General features: G+C 50.4%; 1 protein-coding gene and 2 non-coding genes across 7 annotated transcripts; all 3 read left to right on the top strand.

Moving 5' to 3' along the window:
• The first annotated feature begins 2,493 nt into the window (after positions 1-2,493).
• Positions 2,494-12,533, top strand: TBRG4 (transforming growth factor beta regulator 4). Of its 5 annotated transcripts, none has more exons than XM_006175128.3 (11): positions 2,495-2,647; positions 4,341-4,805; positions 7,361-7,684; positions 8,297-8,468; positions 8,743-8,900; positions 9,522-9,632; positions 10,384-10,528; positions 10,871-11,116; positions 11,280-11,391; positions 11,525-11,639; positions 12,239-12,533. In XM_006175128.3, exons 2-11 carry the CDS (start codon positions 4,392-4,394, stop codon positions 12,338-12,340), a joined length of 1,899 nt encoding a protein of 632 aa, XP_006175190.1. In that variant the 5' UTR covers positions 2,495-2,647; positions 4,341-4,391; the 3' UTR covers positions 12,341-12,533. The 5 variants fall into 5 exon arrangements, with proteins under 5 accessions (XP_032340242.1, XP_006175190.1, XP_014406480.1 ...); XM_014550994.2 differs by having other exon boundaries at positions 2,541-2,605; XM_014550995.2 differs by having other exon boundaries at positions 2,608-2,701.
• Positions 7,994-8,129, top strand: LOC116665164. The gene has a single exon (XR_004321722.1). It is a non-coding gene; the product is annotated as a small nucleolar RNA SNORA5 (small nucleolar RNA).
• LOC116665163 lies at positions 8,513-8,647 on the top strand. Its single transcript, XR_004321721.1, has one exon. It is a non-coding gene; the product is annotated as a small nucleolar RNA SNORA5 (small nucleolar RNA).
• Positions 12,534-21,244: the final 8,711 nt, after the last annotated feature.

The raw sequence follows: 21,244 nt of genomic DNA, 5'->3' as shown, positions 1-21,244 counted from the left end.
GCTTTGAGATTCACCCACGTCCAGTTGTTCCTTTCTTTTTTTAACTAGTATTTTTTAGAGGAGTTTTAGGGTCACAGCAAAACTGAGTACAAAACACAGGCATTCCCATAAATCCCCTGTTCTCATACTCACTCTCTCTCACTCACACACACACACACACACTCCCCCACTATCAACATCCTCTGCCTGAGTGGTACATGTGTTATGACACATCATTATCACTCAAAGTCGGCAGTTTACATTCGGGTTCACTTCTGGTCTTGTACACCCTATGGGTTTGGACAAATGTGTAACAACAGGTATCCACCATCACAGTATCAAAAGGAGTATTTTTGATGCCCTAAAAATCCTGTGCTTCACTTATTTATCCCTCCTTTCCCGCAACCCCTGGCAACCACTGATCTTTTTACTATCTCCACAGTTTCGCCTTTCCCTGTGTTCTCCAAGGTGGAGGAGCAAGAGAGTTCTCTGGGGTCTCTTTTATAAGGGCACTTAATCCCATCAGGAAGATTCAACTTTCACGACCTAATCACCTCCCAAAGGCCCCACCTCCTAATACCATCACGCTGGGCATTAGATTTCAACATATGAATTTTGGGAGGACAGAAATATTCAGTTCACTGCATATGGTAAGAGTATGTTTAATTTTGTAAGAAACCACTAAACTGTCCTCAAAAGTGGCTGTACCTTTCTGCATTCCCACCAGCAATGGATGAGAGTTCCTTCCCACCTTTCTTAAACATGAGCAGATATCCGAGGATAGAAACCAAAACAATATAAACAATAACAACAACAACAACAAAAAATAACTGCAACTCTACAGGGAGAAGAAAAACTTAGGGAAAAAAAATCTCTATCATCAAAATCCTCACACAGAAAAGAGAAAATATTACAATCACAAAAGATGAAAAAAAATATTATAAAAAAATAACATTCAAAAGCCAAAATGGAGCTCTTGGTAAATAAAAGGATGACAGCAGAAATCAAATTTTGGATTTAAAAGCCAAAGTTGAAGAACCTTCCCAGAAAGTAAAGCAAAAATAAATAAATAAACAGGTAGGTAGACAGATGAAGAGTAGGAGAGACAAGATGGGAAAATCACAGAAAATCAGAAATCAGACCAGAAGAGCCAAGACTCAAATCTGGGTGTTTCAGAAAGAAAGAATAAAGTGGAAGAGAGGAAATATTCAACAAAATAAACAACAAATCTCACGGCTTTTTAGATTGAGGGCTCTTCGTGTGCTCAAGCAAGGAACATCATTGTGAAACATCAGAAGCCTAGGCATGAGAAGATACATGTTTTTAAAAACTTTTAAACTTTTTAAATATTTTAATTAAAAAGTTTTAAATGTTTGTAAAAGACAAAGGGAAAAGAAGGGAGGAGGGGAGAAGGAAAGAACAAAAGAAGAAAGGAAGGGGGAACGAGAATCTCACACACAATTTTTGGACTCCTCAGGAACTTGAGAAGCTAGAAAGCTAGGGATTCATGGAGTAAGCCTTCAAAATCAGACAATAATTTCTAAAATACCCAGCCAAACCAGTAATCAAGTGGGAGGAATACAGTAAAGTCGTTTTAAACCTGCAAGGCCTTTAAAACTGACCTCCTTTGCATCATTTCTCAAAGAGGTACTGGAGAATGTGCTCCACCCAAACAAGGGCATAAACCAAGAAATATGACAAAGGACACTGGAAATTAGAGTTAGCAACAGGAGAAGCAAAAGGAACACTGAGGACATGGCAAAGGGCCTTCCCAGGATGACACCTGCACCGAGTGGTGGTATTCCATCCACATTGGAGAAGTCTCAGAGACTTCTTCAGTAAGGTTAAACTGGTGACATACTTAAAGTGTCCTAACATCTTCAGAGTCTCAGACAACTGGCGAAGGATTTGGGGTAGAATTTGTAAATAATGGAATCTTAATCAAACCAAAAAACAAGGCAATTCAATTATTAATTCCATGGAAAATAAAAAGTTGTGCTGGAAGAAAAATTAATCGAGTCCATACATAGACCTCAGAAACATTTTGCTTGGCTTATCCCTCAATTTAATTCTTTTATAATTAAACGTCAATAGTCAAAATTCAGGAGACTGTACATAAAATTCCAGAATCCTAGGGGGTTTTTTTTGTTTTTTTTTTTTTTTTTTTCGAAAAACTGCAAGATCTAGGCAAATTGTGCTACATTTCCACAAACCTGAGCCGAGCGGCCTCCCCAGGTGGTCACAGCCGAGCCCAGCCCTGGGCAATCTACAGCCCGGCTTCTCTAGAGACTGCGAGAGGGTGCGAGCCCGGCGGGGGCCGGGGGTGGGGAGCAGCACCGACCAGCGACAAAGGGGTCTCCCAAGCCTTCCAGTCTTCGTTTCTAGGCTCTTTTTTCTTCCCCTCCTCCCATTTTTCCTAAATTGCCCAGTGCTTCTCTCTCACTTCACTTGCCATCACGTAGTTCCAGCCCTCAGCAAAGACGGTACCCAGCCAGAAGGAAAAAAGAAGCAGGAGTGACTTCCGGCCAGGAGGCGGGCAGCGAGTCTTGCTTCCGGCGGCTCTCCGACTGACGTAAGCGAGCGCGCCGCGCGGCGTGGACCGAGGACAGAGCTGGGGCGCATGGAGGTCAGGGGCGGCGGTCGCGGCGGCAGCGGCGGCAGTGGCGTCGTAGGTCTCGGGGACAGAGGAAGGGGGTCTTGAGCGTGGGTCCTGAAGGCAGGGGTGCGTGGCCGGGGAAGGAGACCTGGAGGACATGTTGGGACGCAGGGGGTTGGGGTGGGGAGCCGGGGCCGGGCCGGGCCCAATTCAGAGCCGCGCTCGCTCATGCGCACGCGCCCCCTTTCCAAGATCCCGCATGGAGACTTGCGAGCCCTGCGCGGACTGACCCTCCGGGTGTACGCTGGCAGGCCTTGGTACAGGTCGTTCTCTCTCGCTTCTGAGGACTAAACTTCCGGGTTGATGCTTCCATAAATCCAGTTAGGGTTCTGAACGTGTTTCTTTCCTAGCTCGAGGGGCAGTTTTCAGCCGGGAACGTTTCCAGTGCTTCCCCGCTGCTGGGGCTCTGTGGATGGTGGATATTCCTTGGGCCAGTATTCCTCCTCTGGGCTTCTTGTTTTATGTACAGTTAGTCCAGCCAGACCTTTTACAGCTGCACTAATCAGTTCATGTAAAAATAAAATGTCCTAGACCAAATTCTGGGAAATCGAAGATCAAACAGGCTCCCTGCTTTGGTGGGAGGGAGACTCAGGTTAACCTTCTGTGGTGCTCCGGTCACATGCCTCACCCAGGTCATTAAATCAGACTGGTGAGCAAGACAGAATTGTTAAAAGCAGCAGCATCAGGATATGTAACAAATTCTTGGAGGAGGTAACGTTTTGTCTGGGTTGTGGAAAGATGGAGGGTGATTTCCTGAGCCCTGTGGTGAAGGGTGAGAAAACGAGGCAGCAGGGCTTCCCGTGCCCTGCCCTGCCCTGCCTGCCCCGTCAAGGTGTAATGAAATTGCACGGCTTGTTTAGAATGAGGGTGTGTTGCAGGGAGGAAAAAGAGGTAAAACTGGCAATACAATTCTGGGCCATATTGTGAAGTGCTTTCTACGATTAGTTCAGGAGTTTTGCCCTTAGAAGGGGGGGGGCGTTGTGTGTGTGTGTTTAGTAGGTGATGTAATACTGTAACTTGAGTTGAGGAGGCTCCTTTATATATCTAAGCATTAAAATGTATGCACAGAAGCTGTGATATATACAGATTATATGTCCAGGATTTTCCAGGAATAGTCTAATATAAAATATTCTGTCTTGTCTCTGTAAGTCAATAATTTTTAATTCTGGATGCTTTTTAAAATTAAAAAGAAAGGAGGGGGGAGTATAGCTCAAGTGGTAGAGTGCATACTTGGCATACATGAGGTCCTGGGTTCAATCCCCTGTACCTCCTCTAAAAATAAAAATGAACAAGTGAACATAATTACACCCTCCAAAAAAAAATTAAAAAGAAAGAAAGAAGGTATGTTGTTCTAGCCCTCCTTGCAAAGACTCCCACTCTGGAAGTCTTGGGCCAGGCCTGGGATTCTGAAGTGTTGAACCATTCCCTAGGTGATTCCGCAACCAGGACTAAAAACTCTCCAACCTAAGCTGTAGTGCTTCTGCGTTTTGAGATCTCATTACATTCTACACTGAAACAAAAACCATCTGAGGTTTTTGCTTTGGAAAATGCTATTGCATGCACGTGGACAGCCAGAAAGGAGAGGGTCAGGCTGATTTGTGGAAACTGTGGCTGACTCCCTTTCATTTGTTCTTCTGTTCTGCTCTGTTTGGGAGTCAGGAACTGCCCCTGCACCACTCCCCTTCTCTCTCCTTTTTCTCTCCAGGGCTTTGGAATCACTTGCTAGGAGTCTTTCCTCCCCGCCACCGAGGCCACCATGACAGCTCGCCTGGTGAAGCGATGCACGTGCCTCCTGAGAGAGGCCACCCATCTAGCCCCTGCTGTGACTCCAGCCAGCCAGCTGAGACTTGCCAGGGTAGCCCATAAGACTTTGACTTCCTCCGCTACCTCACCCAGCTCCCACCTCCCAAGGTCCTTATCAGAGCTTCTGGAGAAGGAACAAGTGTTTACTCCCTACCCAGAGCGCCAGGAGGTGGACCAGCTCATCGAGAAGGCCACCCGGCCAGAGGAGCTCCTGGAGCTACTTGGTGGCGGTCACTGTCTGCACCAGAACCACGCAGCCCTCATGCTAATCCAGCTGTCTCGCCTGCTGTCTGAGAAGCAAAAAGATAAAGCCTTGCTCATCCAGGATGCCCGCTTTCAGCAACTTGTCCATCTTGTCAACAACCAGGTGGGTTCTACAGCATTTTCCGAGGTTTCAGCCAACAGAAAACAGCAGAGGGCCTGGGGTCCAGAGCACTCAGTCACTTTCCAGGTATAGACTGGAGCTCTGTTGTACGCTTGGACCCTCAACACCCTGTGATATTTTTTCACTTTGTAGATTCCAGAGTGCTTTAATGTGCTTTCCATCCTGTTAATTCTCACAACAACCCTGGTAGGCGAATGTTGCTGTCCTCATCTTGCACACAGCCAGGAGGATGCAGTAACTAGAAGCTCAGGAACCGAGCCTGCTTCTTCTCGGTGCCTCGTGTGCTTTCTCCCCCTCGCCATACAGTCCTGACTTGCATGGCCCCTGCTCCACAGTGTCTGAGTGATGGTGGACACAGTCTTGAAGCTGGAGGAGATGAGGAATGATGGAGGATCTCAGAAACTTGAGGGGCCTGGGTGTGATCCAGCTAGTCAGCTCCTTAAAGGATGAGCGTGGAGAGGAGGGACTTGGTGTGGGTGTGGGTATATGGGGGTGTGGGGCAGATCTCAGGCCAGCCTCTGTTCAGCGTGAGGCAGCACTCCCTTCAGGCAGGCACCATGCGGTTTGCCGGATGCCGGAGGGCCCGTGGCGCAGAAAGGAGGTGCAGACCCACACTCAGGCTGCGTTGGCCCTCACTCACTCCCCTGGCCTGCGCTGGAGGGGCGAACCTGCGCTTCTGTCACTTAGCATTGAAACCCTGTGTCCAGTTGTCAGGGATGATGGGGGGATTCACAGCTCAAGGAAGGGTTGCACTAAATGAGTTTTTCCAAACTGCAGGTTTTGAGAGTGTAGTGGATGTGGCCAGCTATTAATGAGATAGGGTAATAGAGAAAACAGTTCTCACGTAGTAAGGGAGGTGTTACTTTGCAGAACTTTTCGTTCCAATTAAGTATGTATTGGGGTCCCAGCACAAATTTATTTCTTGTCAAGATGAGCTCAGAAAAATGATGTTAATTAGGTCCCTTCTTGTTCTAAGACTAATTCTAGTTGTTGTTTATTGAACATTTTACATGCACACAGTTGAAGGAAGCTTTAGAGACAAGACTGGACATTGTAACAAAATTACAAGCCAATAATGAACAGGGAACAGAGTATTTAGAAATAAACAGGGGGACCGAGTTTTCTTTTAAAGGGTCCTCCTACTATCTGGGAAATGTACAGAAAGAACAGGAACTCCTGGTGGCTTGTGTGATGTTGAGATCAAATTCATTCTTTTTCCTTCTCCCCAGCCCTCCACACAACAACTTTTCTGTTTGCCCCTCGCCCCATGTGTGTGATTTCAGTTCCTTGTCTTGGCAGCATAGCCCCGTTTCACAGATGAGGGGTCAGGAGAGTGGCAGAGTTAAGAGCCTTAGCACAGCAGATGACAAGACCCACACTTCTATTAGGTTAGAGTCTGGGCCAGAGAACTCTTGGAGTGGCTCCTGTGTTCCTCTGAGGCCTGGAAGCATGTCCTGCAGAGAACAGCTTAGTCACCCTTGTTCAGAAACAGAGCTGGGCCGAGGAGGCTGTGGTGCAGGGGGCAGAAGTGGTCAGACTATCCAGGCACAGGTTCTGTTTTTGCCGTCACAGTGAGACTTTGGTGGGGAAACGTGGCGTGGGGTGATGAAGCCGCACAGGACGCTTCCACTGGCACCTGGTGCACACAGGAGCATGGAAGGATGCCTGCGTCTCAGAAGAACGTGGTGGTGGCAGCGGGCCAGCCAGCTGAGCTGTCCATCCTCCGATACTGGGAGTTTGGGGGTGGGCAGGACTCAGTGATAACGGGGCATCTTTTACCCACGTATCATAGGGCTTTCTTGCACAGTCAGGCCCCAGGGACACCTGGGCTGGCTTCAGTCACACCGCTGGAGGGTTTGGGGCAGTGGTGCACTGGCAGCGATGTCTCTGCTCTAACGCAGCTGTTGCATTCCTCAGACGCTCCACATTCCCGGGAACTACGTTATGACTGCTTTGTTGGAGAAGAGGGTCTAGGATGTGGGGCTTCTCGGTCTCAACAGTTTCCCTTCCAAAGAAAAGTCAGTATGTTTTTAACAGCTCAAGATTGTAATTGTCAGCGCAAGCAAAAGATGAGCCAGTTGACCAAACTGGCCTAAGGGTCCCATCTTGACCCTGAGTCACACTCCCACAGACATCTCCCTGACCTCTGGACTTGACAGATTTGCTTGCGGCTCAGGTCTGTGTGTACCAGGCAAGCAGGGTTCAGGCGTGCCCGCCACACAGAGCTGTAGCCGGGACTCCACTCAGTCGGCCGTGCCAGTCACATGTGTGTTAGGGAAACTCCAGGAGGGTTTCTCTTTATCACTGACTTCTTGCCATGATAGCAAACAGCTCTGGCTGACTGGAGCAGAAGGAGGGCCTGCCGGAAGCTGGGGGATCGGGCCCAGAAAGCAGGCTGTGAGGACCAGCCTGGTGCACCTGTTAAAATAATGGAGGGGGTACCGGGTCTAGCTCAGACCCTTGGCCCCCTCTGTAACAGCACAGGGTGGGTGGGGTCCCAGGTGTGACTGTACTTGTGTGTCTCCCCCCCCCCCCAGATTACCACCGTCTGGCATGGGACCCTTGTGAAGCTGCTCCGAAGCCTCTATTCACTGGGGCTCCCCCCGACCTCCAAGGAGCTGCGCTCGGTGGAGCAGGAGGTCCGCTGGCGCTTGCGCAGGCTCAAGTACAAGCACCTGGCCTTCCTGGTCGAGTCCTGCGCCACCTACATGCAGGAGCAGAACTCCCAGGAGCTGCTGGCCGAGCTGCTAGTACACCTAGAGCGGCGCTGGACAGAAATCGATGACGGCCACACGGTGGTGGCCATGATGATGAAGATAGGGCACCTCTCGGAGCCTCTGATGAACCGCCTGGAGGACAAGGTACTGGGGACGAGAGCCCTGGTGGCTTCTGTCCACAAGGTCCGGGGCGTGGCACTGAAGGGACTGGCAGTTGAGGCAGCTACAGGCAGCACTCCATGCCCGCTGGTTGCTCCAAGGACCCTCAGTGGGGAGCGTGCAGAGCCTAAGCCCCACTCCTTTGTCTTTCTCTGAAATTGCATCTTGCACATAACCTGGAGAAGGCTTGGCCGGCAGCTCCTAAAGTGAGGCCTTGGCCTGCCCAGTGGCTTGGCTTCTGCTGGTGCTTCCTGGAGACATCATGCCTGCCTGCCCTACACCCCGTCTCCACCCCGCAGTCAAGTCAAATTCAGCCCCTGTTCCTACTGTAGTGGGGGCTGGCCCAGATGACTGCCACAGCAAGGCTGCAGCTCATGGGCCCTGGGTCCCCCGCCCTGGGACTTGGGGATAAGTTTGGCTGCACACATGGCGCCCCTGGCCTGGGGCCTCCCTGGGGTGAAGGCCGGGGCAGACCCTACACAGATGGGGCCTGTGTTTAGTAAGCTCAGGCCCAGTTGCTGTCTCGCAGGGGCTGCACTACATGGGACCCCTGGCCCTTGGGCCATCGAGCTGACCCCTGCCGGCTGTGGTTGACAGTGCCTGGAGCTGGTGGAGCAGTTTGGCCCTGAAGAGCTGCGGAAGGTGCTGGTGACATTGGCAGCTCAGAACCGGCGGTCCGTGCCCTTGCTGCGGGCCGTCTCTTACCACCTGGTCCAGAAGCCCTTCTCCCTGACGAAAGGCATCCTTCTGGACCTGGCCTATGCCTACGGTGAGCCCTGCGCACAGGGAGCAGGGGGCGGGAGGAGTTCCGGCCGCAGCTGTGTCAAATTCAGTGCCTGCCTCCCCCATGGCAGCCACTGGCCCAAAAGGCTGCCACAGAAACACTGTGACTCATGGGCCCTGATCCTCTCTGCTGGGCCTCAGGGATAAGTTTGGTTACAGACACGAAGCTCTTACTCCTTGAGACCAGGCCGGGGTGCAGGGGTGGGCCTGAGGGTGGCCTGCCCATCCTCACCAGTTAAATCCTGTGGTCTGTCCCCAAGGCAAACTTGGCTTCCACCAGACCCAGGTGTTCCAGCGCCTGGCCGCGGACCTGCTGCCCCACATGCCCAGCCTGACGTCCAGCGAGGTGGCCCGCTGCACCAAGTCCTTCGCCTTCCTTAAGTGGCTCAACCTGCCCCTGTTTGAGGCCTTTGCCCAGGTGAGCTGGGCTGCAGGCCTGAGGCCTGGGCTCAGACCCCCGTGTCGGGTCCCCACCTTGAGCCAGCTCCCTGGTCATTTCATCGGGGGCACAGCCGTCCTGGTGGCACGTAAAGAATTCTTACCCTTTGGCTTATTCGGAAAGAAACAACGTGACTCAGTAGTGAAGGAAAATGTAGTTGAGAGTGGTTTCCTCCATTCTTTTGCTGAACTTCGTAGGAGTTTTCATCTGTCTCTGGGTGGCTGTAGCAGGAAGCAGTGCAGACAGCGAGGCTGAGAATACACTCAGAACTCTGCCTAACTGCCATCTGCCCCAGAATGGAGCTGTGAAGAAAGAGAAGTTTGCACTTAGGTTTACTTGCAGGTCAAAACTATGTTTGCTGGCTGAAGGGCGTTTCTAAAGCTGTTGTCTGGGGCTCTTTGTGTGTGTGATTGCCTCTGGGAAGACAGGGTCTGGCCCTCCCTCCGCCCACTTCCCTGTGTAAATTACCCCTTGTGGCTGAGGGCTTGTGGGCCAGTGGGGGAGGGCCAGGTGTGCATGGGGCACTGGCCAGGGCCCTGCAGCCACCCTGGTCACTGGGCCCCTCTCATCCTGCCCTTCTCCCTTACCCACCTGGCTCAGCACGTCCTGGACAGAGCCCAGAGCATCACTCTGCCACACCTGTGCAACATGCTCCTGGCCTTCGCCCGCGTGAACTTCCGCCCAGAACGTGAAGATCAGTTCTTCAGCCTGGTACGGGCTCGGTACTCCCTGTCCCCTACCCTCCCCCTGCAGGCTGGTGTTCAGCCCAGCCGGGACTGTGTGGGAGGAAGGGAGGAGGCCTGATTTCTGCCAAGAAGCCCAGGGAGTGCAGAGGCATTAAGGAAAAAGGCCTGGCATGGGGGTGTGGAGGGAGCCAGCTAGGGCCAGATGTCCTAGCGGTTGTCTGGGGACAAAACAAATCCAGCATGCTAGCCAAGGGCCAGGAAGACATTGGATGGCTCACTCGCCTTGCGGTCATGGCTGGAGGACCGCTGGTCTTGCTGCCTAGTGCTCCTTAATTCCCTGCCAAGGCTCGGAGACCTCCATCCACTCCGGACACCTGCAGGCAAGGCCAAGTGTGCCCTTGCAGGGGTGAGAGCATCCTGTGTGTGGACCAGGTATGGCCCTGGGCCCCACAGAGGGCACTGCCCCAGCTGGCCGGCTGCTTCCCCTTTCATAATCTCCAACTCCTCTTGGGGCCAAAAACGCCTCCCCAGTCCTGGAGACGTTGCTTTGTGGCAGGTCCCTGCCAGTGGGAGTGGCAGTGAGCAGCCAGCTGCTTTCCAGATTGATCCTAGAGCGTGAGGAGGGTTTCTGGTACCTTCCATAAGGGGTGCCTCAGCCAGGGTGGCTCCCCGTAGCCTCCTTGGGCCCCAGCATGGCCCCGACTGCTGCCCGCCCAGGGGTGTCTGTGGCCACTGAGCAGAGCCTGTTTCCTCTACCCGACTCCGTCCTTGCCCAGGTGCATGAGAAGCTGGGGTCAGAGCTGGAAGGCCTGGAGCCAGCGGTGCAGGTGGACGTGGTGTGGGCCCTGTGTGTGCTGCAGCAGGCGCGTGAGGCCGAGCTGCAGGCTGTCCTCCGCCCTGAACTTCACGCCCAGTTTCTAGGTGAGCAGTGGCGGGGGCATCCCTCCCTCCTGAGTGATGGTGAGCCCTTGTGCGTGCCCCTCCCCGCCCCATCCCAGGTACCGCTGTAGCTGGGATGGGTGCCTGGTTCTGTCCGCCTTGAGCAGGGAGGGAGATGGGGAGCCTTCAGGCCCCGCTCACCATCAAGGAGACAGGCCAGGGCTCACTCGCATTTGCTCCTGCGTCCACATCTAGTGGGTGACCAGCAGACCTTTCTGCTGCTCCTGACCCAGAGTCTAGGGTGAGACGTGGGTGTGTGGGTGCTGCTGGCTCTCCCTGGCCCTCCGCCTGTCCCTCCCTTCTCACTCCATCCTCTCATCTTAGGTGGCGAGTCCCCGAAGGATCAAAGCACCTTCCAAAAGCTGCTCCATATCAACGCCACTGCCCAGCTGGAGCACCCCGAGTACACGGGCCCCCTTTTGCCAGCCTCAGCCTTGGTCCCCAGGCCCTCAGTCCTTGACAGGAAGGTGACCCCCTTGCAGAATGAGCTACAGGAGACACTGAAGACACTGCTGGGGAGTGCGGACAAGGGCAGCTTCATGGTGGCCACGCAGTACGGCTGGGTTCTGGGTGAGGGCCCTCCCCCTCCCTTTCCCAGCAGTCCCATTTGGGGGCTGTTCTGAACCTACCCTTTCTGCTCTCTGGGGTCTCTGTCCATCACTGGGGCTGGGCTGCAGCCTGGTTGGTCTCCGAGGAATGATCCCCGACACATTTCACCCTGTGCTCTCCCCAGATGCTGAGGTGCTGCTGGACGCCAACAGTCAGTTCCTGCCCCTGGGGAACTTTGTGGCCTCTCATCTTGCCCCACCCTCTGGGAACCAGCCGCTACCCCCTGGGGCAAAGAGGTAGGCGGGCCGCACAGCCCTCGGGGCTCTGTGCACGGGGCTCTGTGCACGTGGCTCTTCTCTGGCATTCCCTCCTGCCTCCCAGGGCTTGGGAGAGCTATCAGCACCCGCCGCGCCCCATCTCCCCCTACAGGCTGGCCTTCCTGCGCTGGGAGTTCCCCAACTTCAACAGCCGAAGCAAAGACTTGCTGGGGCGCTTTGTGATGGCCCGGCGCCACTTGCGGGCCGCTGGCTTCCTGCTGGTAGATGTGAGTATCCGTTGGGTGGCAGTAACTGCACAGGGAGAAGCCCCCAGCCCCAGTTGGGTGACAGGAGGAACCAGTGCTCACTTGGACCCTAGCTCTTGAGGTCAGCCGTCATGGGGTTCCCCCTTCACCCTTGAGAAAAGGGAAGCTTGGAAGGGGGTTGTGTTTTTCCCAAGGTCACACGGCTTTTAAGTATCACAGTGATGCCCCAGGTGCTGCTCCCCTCACCACAGCTAGAGCCTCTCAGAGGAGGTGAGAGCGCCCCGCGCCCAGGCCCACGTGCCGCTGTGTGCCTGACACTGAGTGCCGTGCCGTGCCGTGGTCCGGCCCCGGGTTCTTACCGCTCAGACCTCTGCCACAGGAGAGAGGCTGTCCTGTAAGGGTTTCTGTGGGTTCTGTCACAATCTCTTCTCGAGTTTCTTGTTTTATTTTTAATACAACTTTGAAACTTTAGAAGCCACCCTTGATCCCGTGTAATCGTGGGCCCCTGCAGCTCCGTGGGCTTCTCCCTTCGGAACTTAGAGGCCAGGGGTGTGGTGTGCAGTGCAGCGGGCAGAGCCGGGGTCCCCACCTGCCCTGACTCATCGCCCCTGCCTCCCCAGGTCCCGTACTATGAGTGGCTGGAACTCAAGTCTGAGTGGCAGAAAGGAGCCTACCTCAAGGACAAGATGCGCAAAGCTGTGGCAGAGGAGCTGGCCAAGTGACCTGTCCCGTAGCAAGGACTGTGTGCCCAGGGGCCGGACTCCCCTGGGGGCCTAGCCACAGGCGCTGGCCGGGCAGGAGGTGGGCGCTCAGAGACAAACCTCAGTGCAGGACCTTGGCCAGAAATGGGGTGGTGGCCAGCAGCTCTGAGTGCAGGCTGCTCTCTCATGGGTAATAAATCTGTAATCAGCTTCTTGTCTGTCCCAGCTTCTCTGCCACCCACAGAGGGCCCTTCTCCTCGTGTGCACTCACACCTGGATGGTCTGCTGCTCAGGGTCTGTGGTCAGCCCCAGCACAGACTGCGTCCTAGAGTTCCCAACTTCCTGGTGTGAGGACCGTCCCAGTGGGGCCAGTTGGGTTTTCGGGGCATGGCTTAGGGTTATTGATCGCAGTTGTCCCAGGAAGTTCCCTCCCATCCAGTGGTCTTGAATGAGTGGGGGATGCTGCAGGGCCAGAAGAGACCCCTCTTTGACTTAAACCCGGACCAGAGTGTCAGACTGCCGTTGTGGGAACCGTTTGCATGATGCTGGAAAGGGAAGGCTTTTTCCCTTCCAGTCCCTCACAGGAAACTTGTTGGCAGAACACACAGGGGAGACTGGGCACTGCCATTTGCCGCCAGCGGGAGCGGAGGGAGCTGAGCAGAGAGGAGCCGCCTCACCCCTCCGGGCCCCATCCCAGCCGTTTCCCTCTGCCTCCAAAGTGGTTGCTCAGAAAGTGAGGCCGGTCCTTCGGACTTAAAGCCTCACCAGCACACAGGCATTGGGGCGGCACCAGCTCACAGAACATGGGTGCTTGTCATTTGCACTGGGGGTTCTTCACCCTGAAGGAGGGGACAGCTAGAGACAGTTCTCAGGAACTGGTGACGCCCAGCCCAGGCAAGCTGAGGGAGCGGGGAGAGCAGAGCGTTGCAAAGCAGGGACCAGCGCCGGTCTCCCAGCCAGTCTGGAGCCTCCAGGAGCTGCCGCTGAGGAAAGAGCTCAGCCTGTTCATTTGGGACCGCTGGCTTCTATTTGAGATTCTTAGGGGCTGCCTGCAGTCGTAAAAAACAGTGGTCCCCTGCGCCCTCTACCAGTTTCATCAGCGGTGACATCCGGTAGAATTCTGGTGCCTGTCCCGCCAGCACGGTGACGGGAAGAAAAGCACACATACAGGACATTTGCATCACCATGAGGGCACCTCATGTTGCCCTTCACGCTCACACCTCCCGCTTGTCCTCAGCCACCAGCGACTGCCAACCTGTACTCCCATTTCTATTTTGTCATTTCGAGAATGTTCTAGAGAGGAACCACACAGCACATTACCTTCAGAAGCTGGCTTTCTTCACAGGCACAGTTCTCTGGAGATTTCACCCAGTAGCTCCTTCCTGGTTAAACTGCTGTCAGACTGTGGTTCAGCCCTGTGTGGGGGTGTTTGTGCAAACTTAACCTTCTCATTTCTCTGGGATGAGTGCCCGGGAGCGCAGCTGCCAGATTGTATGGGATTTACGCATCGTTTAAGAAACTGCCAAAGTGTGTTTCCGGAGGTGCTTGAGCACGCGCTGGGCTCCCACCAGCAGTGTGTGAGGAGCAGCTAGGCCCTCCGCGCGCTGGCCAGCTTGTGTTCTCACGGGCTGTTAGCAGTTCCAAAGGCTGTGGAGTGATCTCTTCACAGTTTGCATTTGCACTTGCCTAACGGCTAGGGATGCTGAGCACTTAACCTGGCTTAATTCTAGTCGTCCTGGTGGGTAGGAAGCAGTACCTCATTGTGGTTTGGGTTTTCATCTCTATCATGACCAGTATCTTCATGTGCTTCTTGTCCATGACATACAATCTTTGGAGAAATACCTATTCAGATCTTCTGTCCAGTTTTTAATTAGGTTGTCTTCCTGAGTTGTAGGAATTCTTTAGAAGTTCTGGAAACATGTCTCATATCAGATTAATGATTTGCAAAGATTTTCTCCCATTTTGTGGGTTCTGTTTGCACTTTCTTGATGGTGTCCTTTAAAACACAGACGTTCTGAATTTGGGTATTGTCTCCCTCCCACAAGTGGGGGCTAAGCAGAGGGGACCCCCACCTCTCGGCCACACTTGCCTGGGACTCGGCCTCAGCAGCGAGGCAGGGGGCACGATAAGAAACGCTAAAGTCCTTCAACCCCTGGGAAGAAAGCCCTGTGCTTGGGAGTAGGGGTGCCGCTGAGGGGCCCTGTGTTCTTGGGGCCCTGTGTTCTTGGTCGCACCAGCCTGCAGTGGGTTCTCCCCCTCCCTAGGGAGGGAGCAGTCTTGGTTCAAATACTGTAGATTCTGCTTTCTTAGTAAATTTGCATGGATTTTCTTGAGTAGCTATTTCTTCACTTGTTGGCTCTTCAGACCATTTACAGGAGCTTTAAATGTTTCATAATTTTAACGAGTTTTACTGGGACTTCTGGAAGTCCATCTGCCTTTTAGTTCTTTGTCTTGCCTTACTGCAGGGGTTAGAACTTCCAGTACTATTTTTAAAAAAAAGAACTTCTACTTTTGAAAAGAGCAGACATGTCTGCCTTCCTTCCCAGTCCTAGGAAGCATTCAGTCTCACCATCAACTGTGATGTTAGCTGTAAGGTTTTTGTATATGATTTTTATCAAGTTTATTTAAACTTGTTGTAAAGTTTTTTTTTAATCTGAATGTCTGTTAGATTGTGTCAAATGTTTTTTCTGTATCAATTGATAATTATATTATTTTTTTCTTTGTTAGTATAGTGGATTACATTGATTTTTCAAGTGTTGAACCATCCTTGCATACTTACATGCTTGCATACCAAATTCCACTTGGTTGTGGTGTATAATTCTTTGTATACATGGGTGGATTTGATTTGCCAATATTTCACTGAGTATTTTTGAGCCTAAGTTCATGGGAGATATTGGTATATAGTGTTTGGTTTTGGTACTAACTTTACCTGGTTTGGATATCAGGGTATTTCTTATCTCCAAAAATGAGTCAGAAAGTGTTTCTTCCTATTTTTTGGAAGAGGTTGTTTAAAATTGATGTTGATTCTCCTTTAAATACTTGATGTAACTTCATGAAATTATCTGGGCTTGCAGATTTCTTTGGGGACGTTTTTTAAGTTACAAATTCACTTTCTTTCATGGTTGTAGGACTATTCGTATTATCTATTTCATCTTGTAGATTTTGATTTTCAGGTAATTGCCCATGCCTTCAACGTTGTTGAATTTATGAGCATTTAGTTGTTTGTAGCATTCCCTTAGTGTCCTTGCAATGTCTTCAGGCTCTGTAGTGTTGGCCCTGCTATTAGTCAGCATTCTCCAGAGAAATAGAACCAAGAGGATCTATACAGAGACAAATGCATGAGGAGATATATTATACGAACTGGCTCATGCACTTATGGAGGCCGAGAGTCCCACAATTTGCTGTCTGCAAGCTGGAGAACTAGGAAAGTCATAGCCAATGGTACAAATTCAGCCCAAATGCAAAGGCCTGAGAAGAGGGGAAAGGGGGTGGGTGTCGCTGCTGTCAGCCCTGGAGTCCAAAGGCCTGAGAACCAAGAGCTCCAGTGTTTGAGGATAGGAGGTTGACATCCCAGCTCAAGAAAAGTGAATTCACCCTTCTGCCTTTTTTTTTCTTTTGTAGATATAAATATATATATATATACACATACATACATACATACATACACACACATTTATCGAAGTGTAGTCAGTTTACGATGTGTCAATTTCTGGTATACAACATAATGCTTCAGTCATACGTGAACATACTATATTTGTTTTCACATTAAATTCTTTTTTACCATAAGTTACTACAAGATACTGAATATAATTCCTTGTGCTATACAGTTCCTATGCGTTTTTGTTTCTCTCTTGACCCCCAGCGGATTGGCTGATGCCAGTGCGGGCAGATCTCTTTACTCCTCTACTGAACCGATCGATGCTAAGCTCTCCAAAGATGTCCTCACATACACACGCAGAAATAGCGTTTAACCAGCTGTCTGGGCATCCCTAAGCCCAGTCAAGTTGACACATAAAATTAGCCGTCATAAAGAAAGAAATGAGAAAAGACAAAAAAAAAAAAATACAAAACAGAAACAGACTCATAGACATAGGATACAGACTTGTGGTTGCCAAGGGGGTAGGGGGTGGGAAGGGACAGACTGCGAGTTCAAAATCTGTAGATACTGACAGGCATGTGTAGAATAGATAAACAAGATTATACTGTACAGGACAGGGAAATGTATACAAGATCTTGTGGTAGCTCACAGCAAAAAAAAATGTGACAATGAATATGTTCATGTATAACTGAAAAATTGTGCTCTACACTGGAATTTGACACAACATTGTAAAATGACTATAACAATAAAAAAAAAGAACCATCATAACCCCCACTGCATATGGTCATTTGTGTCTTCTCTGTTTTTATCTGTCTTACAATTTTACTGATTTTTCAAAGAACAATTCCTCTCTGCCTCATTGATTTCCTCTGTTGCTTTCCTGTTTTTAATTTCATTGATTTCTGCTCTTGACTTTGTGATTCTCTTCCTGCTTGTTTTAGTCTGTTTTGCCCTTCTGGTTTCCTGAGGTAGGTTGGTGATTGATTTGAGATCTTTCTTCCTTTCTGATGTGCTATAAATACCTCTCTCAACACTGTTTTAGCTGCAGACCACATAATTTGATATTTTGTATTTTTATTTTTATTTTTATTTGATTCTGGGTTTTAAAAAAACTTCCTGGTGTACCCCCTCCTTGACACATGGGTTATTTAGAAGGGTGTTGTTTAATTCCCAGTGTTTGGGGATTTTCTTGTCTTTCTAATGATTTCTAGTTTGAGTCCATCGTGTTCTGAGTACATACTCTGTGATTTCAGGTATTTTAAATGTGTCCTTTTTTTTTAATTAAATGAAAGATTCTTTAAATTCTATGGTGCTTTACAATTTTCAGAAGTTTCACAAACATGATTTCGTACAATCCCATAATAACCTTTTTTTAAATCCCCTACCCCTTTATTGCCCCTTCCCCCAAGGTTTGCTCCATCTTGAGGAATGTTCCCCACTTTAAACGTTTTTTTATTTGGTTTTTTTTGGGGGGGTGTGATTAGGTTTATTTATTTTTAATGGAGGTGCTGGGGATTGAACCCAGGACCTCATGCATGCTAAGCAGGCGCTCTACCACTGAGCTATGCCCTCCCCCCAGAATGTTCCCCACTTTAAAAAATGGATGTATTCTGCTGCTGTTGGGTGGCGTATCCATGTTGATTGGATGCTGTTGGTTGGCAGTATGGTTTAGTTCTGTGTCCATGCTGGTTTTCTGTCTAGGGGGCCTATCGGTTGTTGAGAGGAATGAGGTCAAACCTTCAGATGTAACTGTGGATTTGTCTGTTACAACTCTATCAGTTTTTGCTTCATGTATTTCAAGGCTTTGATGGTCGTTGAAAACACATTTAGGATTCTTACGTCTTCCTGGAGGATCGATCCATTATAGAATGTGTCATTTACATAATGTCCCTCTTTGTCTCTACTCATTTTCTTTGTTCTGGAGTCTACATTGTCATATGTTAACATAGCCTCTCCTGCTTGTTTTGTTTGTCTTGTGTTTGGTTGATGTTTGCATGGTATGTCTTTTTCTATTATTTCACTTCCAGCATACCTGTGTCACTGAATTTGGAGTTTCTTATAAACAGTATATAGTTCAGTCTTGTTTTTTTATCCCCTCAGCCAATCTTTGCCTTTTAATTTGTGTATTTACATTTTAATATGTTATTTGTACATTTGGCGATTTACACTTAAGGTATGTAAAGGTTATTGGAGTCTGACATTTTGTTCTTTGTCTTCTGGTTTACCTCTGCTTCTTGTTCCTTTGTTTCTCTGTTCTTGCTGTCCTGTGGATAATTTAAACATTTTAAAGGATGCCTTGATTTATTTATAGATATTTTGGGCACAACGCTGGTGTAGTTTCCCTAGTGGTTGCTCTGGGTATGAAATACACACATGCTATTTGTCACAGTCTTACTGGCAGCAGCATTTTACCGCCTTGAGTGACATGTGGAAGCTCGGCTGTCACTTCAGTCCATTTACCTTTTCTACCTTTAAATATCATCGTGAGTGTCAGATGGTGTTAATAATTTGTTACCATCATCACATATGCTCTAGAAAACTCAAGAAGAGAAGGACTGCCTCTTCTTCCTTCCTGATGCTCCGAGATGCCTTATTATGTCCTTTCTTTTCAAAGAACTTCTTTAGCCAGTCTTAAAGGGAAGGTCTTGCTAGTGATAAATCCCTTCAGTTTTTCTTCATCTAAGAATGTATTTCTCCTTCACTCTTGAATGACATTTTCTTTTCTTTCAATACTTGAAAAATGCTGTGTTACTCCCTTCTGACCTCCGTGGTTTCAGATGAGAAGTCCACTGTCATTCTAATTGGTGTCCCCTTACAGGTACCATCATTTCCCTCCGATTGCTTTCACAATTTTGTCTTTAGTGTTCCATAGTTAAACTGTAATGTGTCCTGGTGTGGATTTCTTTTGGTTTATCCTGTTTGAAGTTTGCTCAGCTACTTGAATCTGTAAATTCTATCTTTTGCCTAATTTCGAAGTTTCTGCCATCATTTCTTTGGATGCTTTTTTCAACCCTCCTCTCCTCTCCTTCTAGAACTCCAATTACTATCCTGCAGGTTCTGGAGCCTCTGTGTAATTCTTTGTCAATATGTTTTCTTTTTGTTATTCAGTTGAGTCATTTCTATTGACTTGTCCTCAAACTTACTCTGTCATTTCTACCTACTAATAAGCCCATTCAGCAAGTTTTTCACTCCACTCATTGCTCTATGATTTCCATTTAGTTCTTTTTTTAATAAAGTCTATTTCTTTGCTGATGTTTTTCATTTGTTTCAAGATAATTTGTTACTACTTGTTGAATTACTTTTAGTATGGCTTTTGAAAATCCTTGTCAGATAATTCCAGCATCTTCTTCACCTCAGTGTTGGTATCAGTCAATTACTTTGTCTTATTCTAGTTGTGATGTTCCTGGTTCTCGGATTCTTCCCTTATCTTCCTAGTATGCTGGGTGATTTTTTTTTTCTTTTTTTATTGTATTCCAGACAATTAAGCTATTATGGTCAAACTTTTAACTTTAGCAGGCAGTCACCCTACTTGGGTTCAGCATGCTGGTCCTGGGCTACTTTCATGGCCTGTGGTTCTAATGACAGCGTAACATTCAGAGACTCAGTGGCACTGTGTTGGTCTCATGCCACTGGTCCCTGCTGGTGCTCTTGAAGGGGTGGCAGGCACTTCCTCGGCTGGACCATCCTATGTCTCTGGTGGGAGGGAGAATCAGTATCCATCCCTGGGGGAGGGAGAGTGCTTGAAAACCTGCTGTAGTAGGATCCCCCCTGCCAGTGCCCCTATACCCCAGAGCCTTGGGTGGGGTTTAGGGGGTGCTGGGCACAGTGGGGAAAGAATGTGCTTCCCTTGGTCCCTTGTCGGGAGGCTTCCCATGATCTTTGTGCCAGTTCTGCCAGAATCCCTAGGTTGTCACGGACTCCCGTTCCATGTGGAGACAAATATGCCCATCTGGTCCTCTTCTTTGTAGTAGCTGGGGGTCAGGAAATGCTGAGTCTGGGTCCCCTTCTGTTGGGTAGGCTGCTCTGCTGTTCTTCCAGGACTGAGGTACCTCACCAGCTCACCTTCTTTCATCTTTGAGGGTTCTATTTTGGTGGTCTCTTATTTCCTGCATTTCTGTTGGATTCGTCAGGAGGAGCAGAGAAACAAGCCTGTGCCATCTTGTCCAGGCTGGAAGCCCCTCAGGCCCTGATGAAAGGCTTTTGGTTTCTGGAAAGTTAATAGCGTTGGCCAGATGGTAGGTGGTTGGCAGAGCAATGGGAGTTATGAAGGACTCAGCTAAGGTGACGGGAGAGGGGCCATAGGAGGAGGCAACTTAGAAATTCTTGGGAGGTGAGAATGAAGGTAGGTGAGGAGGAAAGGAAGAAGAGGAGCTCCCCACCAGTGGGATAGAAGGGCAGATTTCCAGAGACTGAGAGGGATGCAAGATGGTGGATCTGGTGCCTGGTGCAGTGGGAAGATGCCCAGCAGGCAGCCCCTGGCTCCGTGGGCTCCGGGGTAGAAGCCAGCAGAAGATTGAGGATGGAGGAGACTCCCCTACAACAATGGCTGCTCTGATTGCCTGCCCCCGCCCCCGTCTAGCTCTGGGGTGGTGACAATGTTCATCTGTCTCCCGGAGCCTGGCACAGGGCGGGTGCTCGGTGAATCTGAGTGCAGGAGGGCCTGTATGGAAGCAAGGGCACATCTCAGGAAGGACCCAGGAGGGCTTGAGTCCTTAGGGGTGTGGCAGGGGTGGCTGCCAAGAATGAAGGAAGGTGTGTTTCTCCATCTTCCTTCCACTGCCCTAGGGCTGAGGGGTGGGACAGTGCTGAGCTGCTGCGGGGAGCCCCAGGGACCAGTCTGTCTGGAGATCTGCTGGGGCTGCCTTTCCTGCTGCGCCTCCCGCCAGCCAGCTCTGGTTGCCATGGAGCCTGGAGGCGGTTGCCACGGAGACCGACGTGCGAGGACCAGCCAATCAGTGCGGAGCTGCTGTGCCAGCTCACCTCTTGGATGGAGGCACCAGGCTGGGCGGGGGACCCCGACCCTGGCACTGAGAGCCGGGAGTTTGAGCCGGGGGACTGCGTCACTGCCTCCCCCAAAGCGCCCTGCCCCCCCTCCCAGAACCTCCGACCACCCCCCTCCCCCGGCCCTGCACCCAGAATTCTGGCAACCCTCCGCCTTCTCCCAACTGGGCTGAGGGGTGAGGCCTCCGGCTGGGCCTGAACCTGTCTCCTGTTGGTGGGGGGAAGGGAGGAGCGCTGCGGGAAAGGCAGGGCCGTGCACCGCGGGAGGAGGGTGCAGTCGGGCTAGGGTATGGGGAGGCAGCGAAGCCTGGTCATCCCCTCCCGCC

Source organism: Camelus ferus, chromosome 7, assembly GCF_009834535.1.
Source record: "Camelus ferus isolate YT-003-E chromosome 7, BCGSAC_Cfer_1.0, whole genome shotgun sequence".
NCBI classification, from domain to species: Eukaryota; Metazoa; Chordata; class Mammalia; order Artiodactyla; family Camelidae; genus Camelus; species Camelus ferus.
The sequence above is the reverse complement of the archived record's forward strand: the minus strand, read 5'-3'. Positions and strand labels throughout refer to the sequence as shown.

What these genes read in the sequence shown, in the direction of transcription:
- TBRG4 (XM_006175128.3), top strand. Translation starts at nt 4,392, where the DNA reads ATGACAGCTCGCCTGGTGAAGCGATGCACGTGCCTCCTGAGAGAGGCC. An exon ending in TCCATCTTGTCAACAACCAG is followed by an intron (nt 4,806 to 7,360) that starts GTGGGTTCTACA and finishes CCCCCCCCCCAG; the next exon opens with ATTACCACCGTCTGGCATGG. An exon ending in TGTTTGAGGCCTTTGCCCAG is followed by an intron (nt 8,901 to 9,521) that starts GTGAGCTGGGCT and finishes CACCTGGCTCAG; the next exon opens with CACGTCCTGGACAGAGCCCA.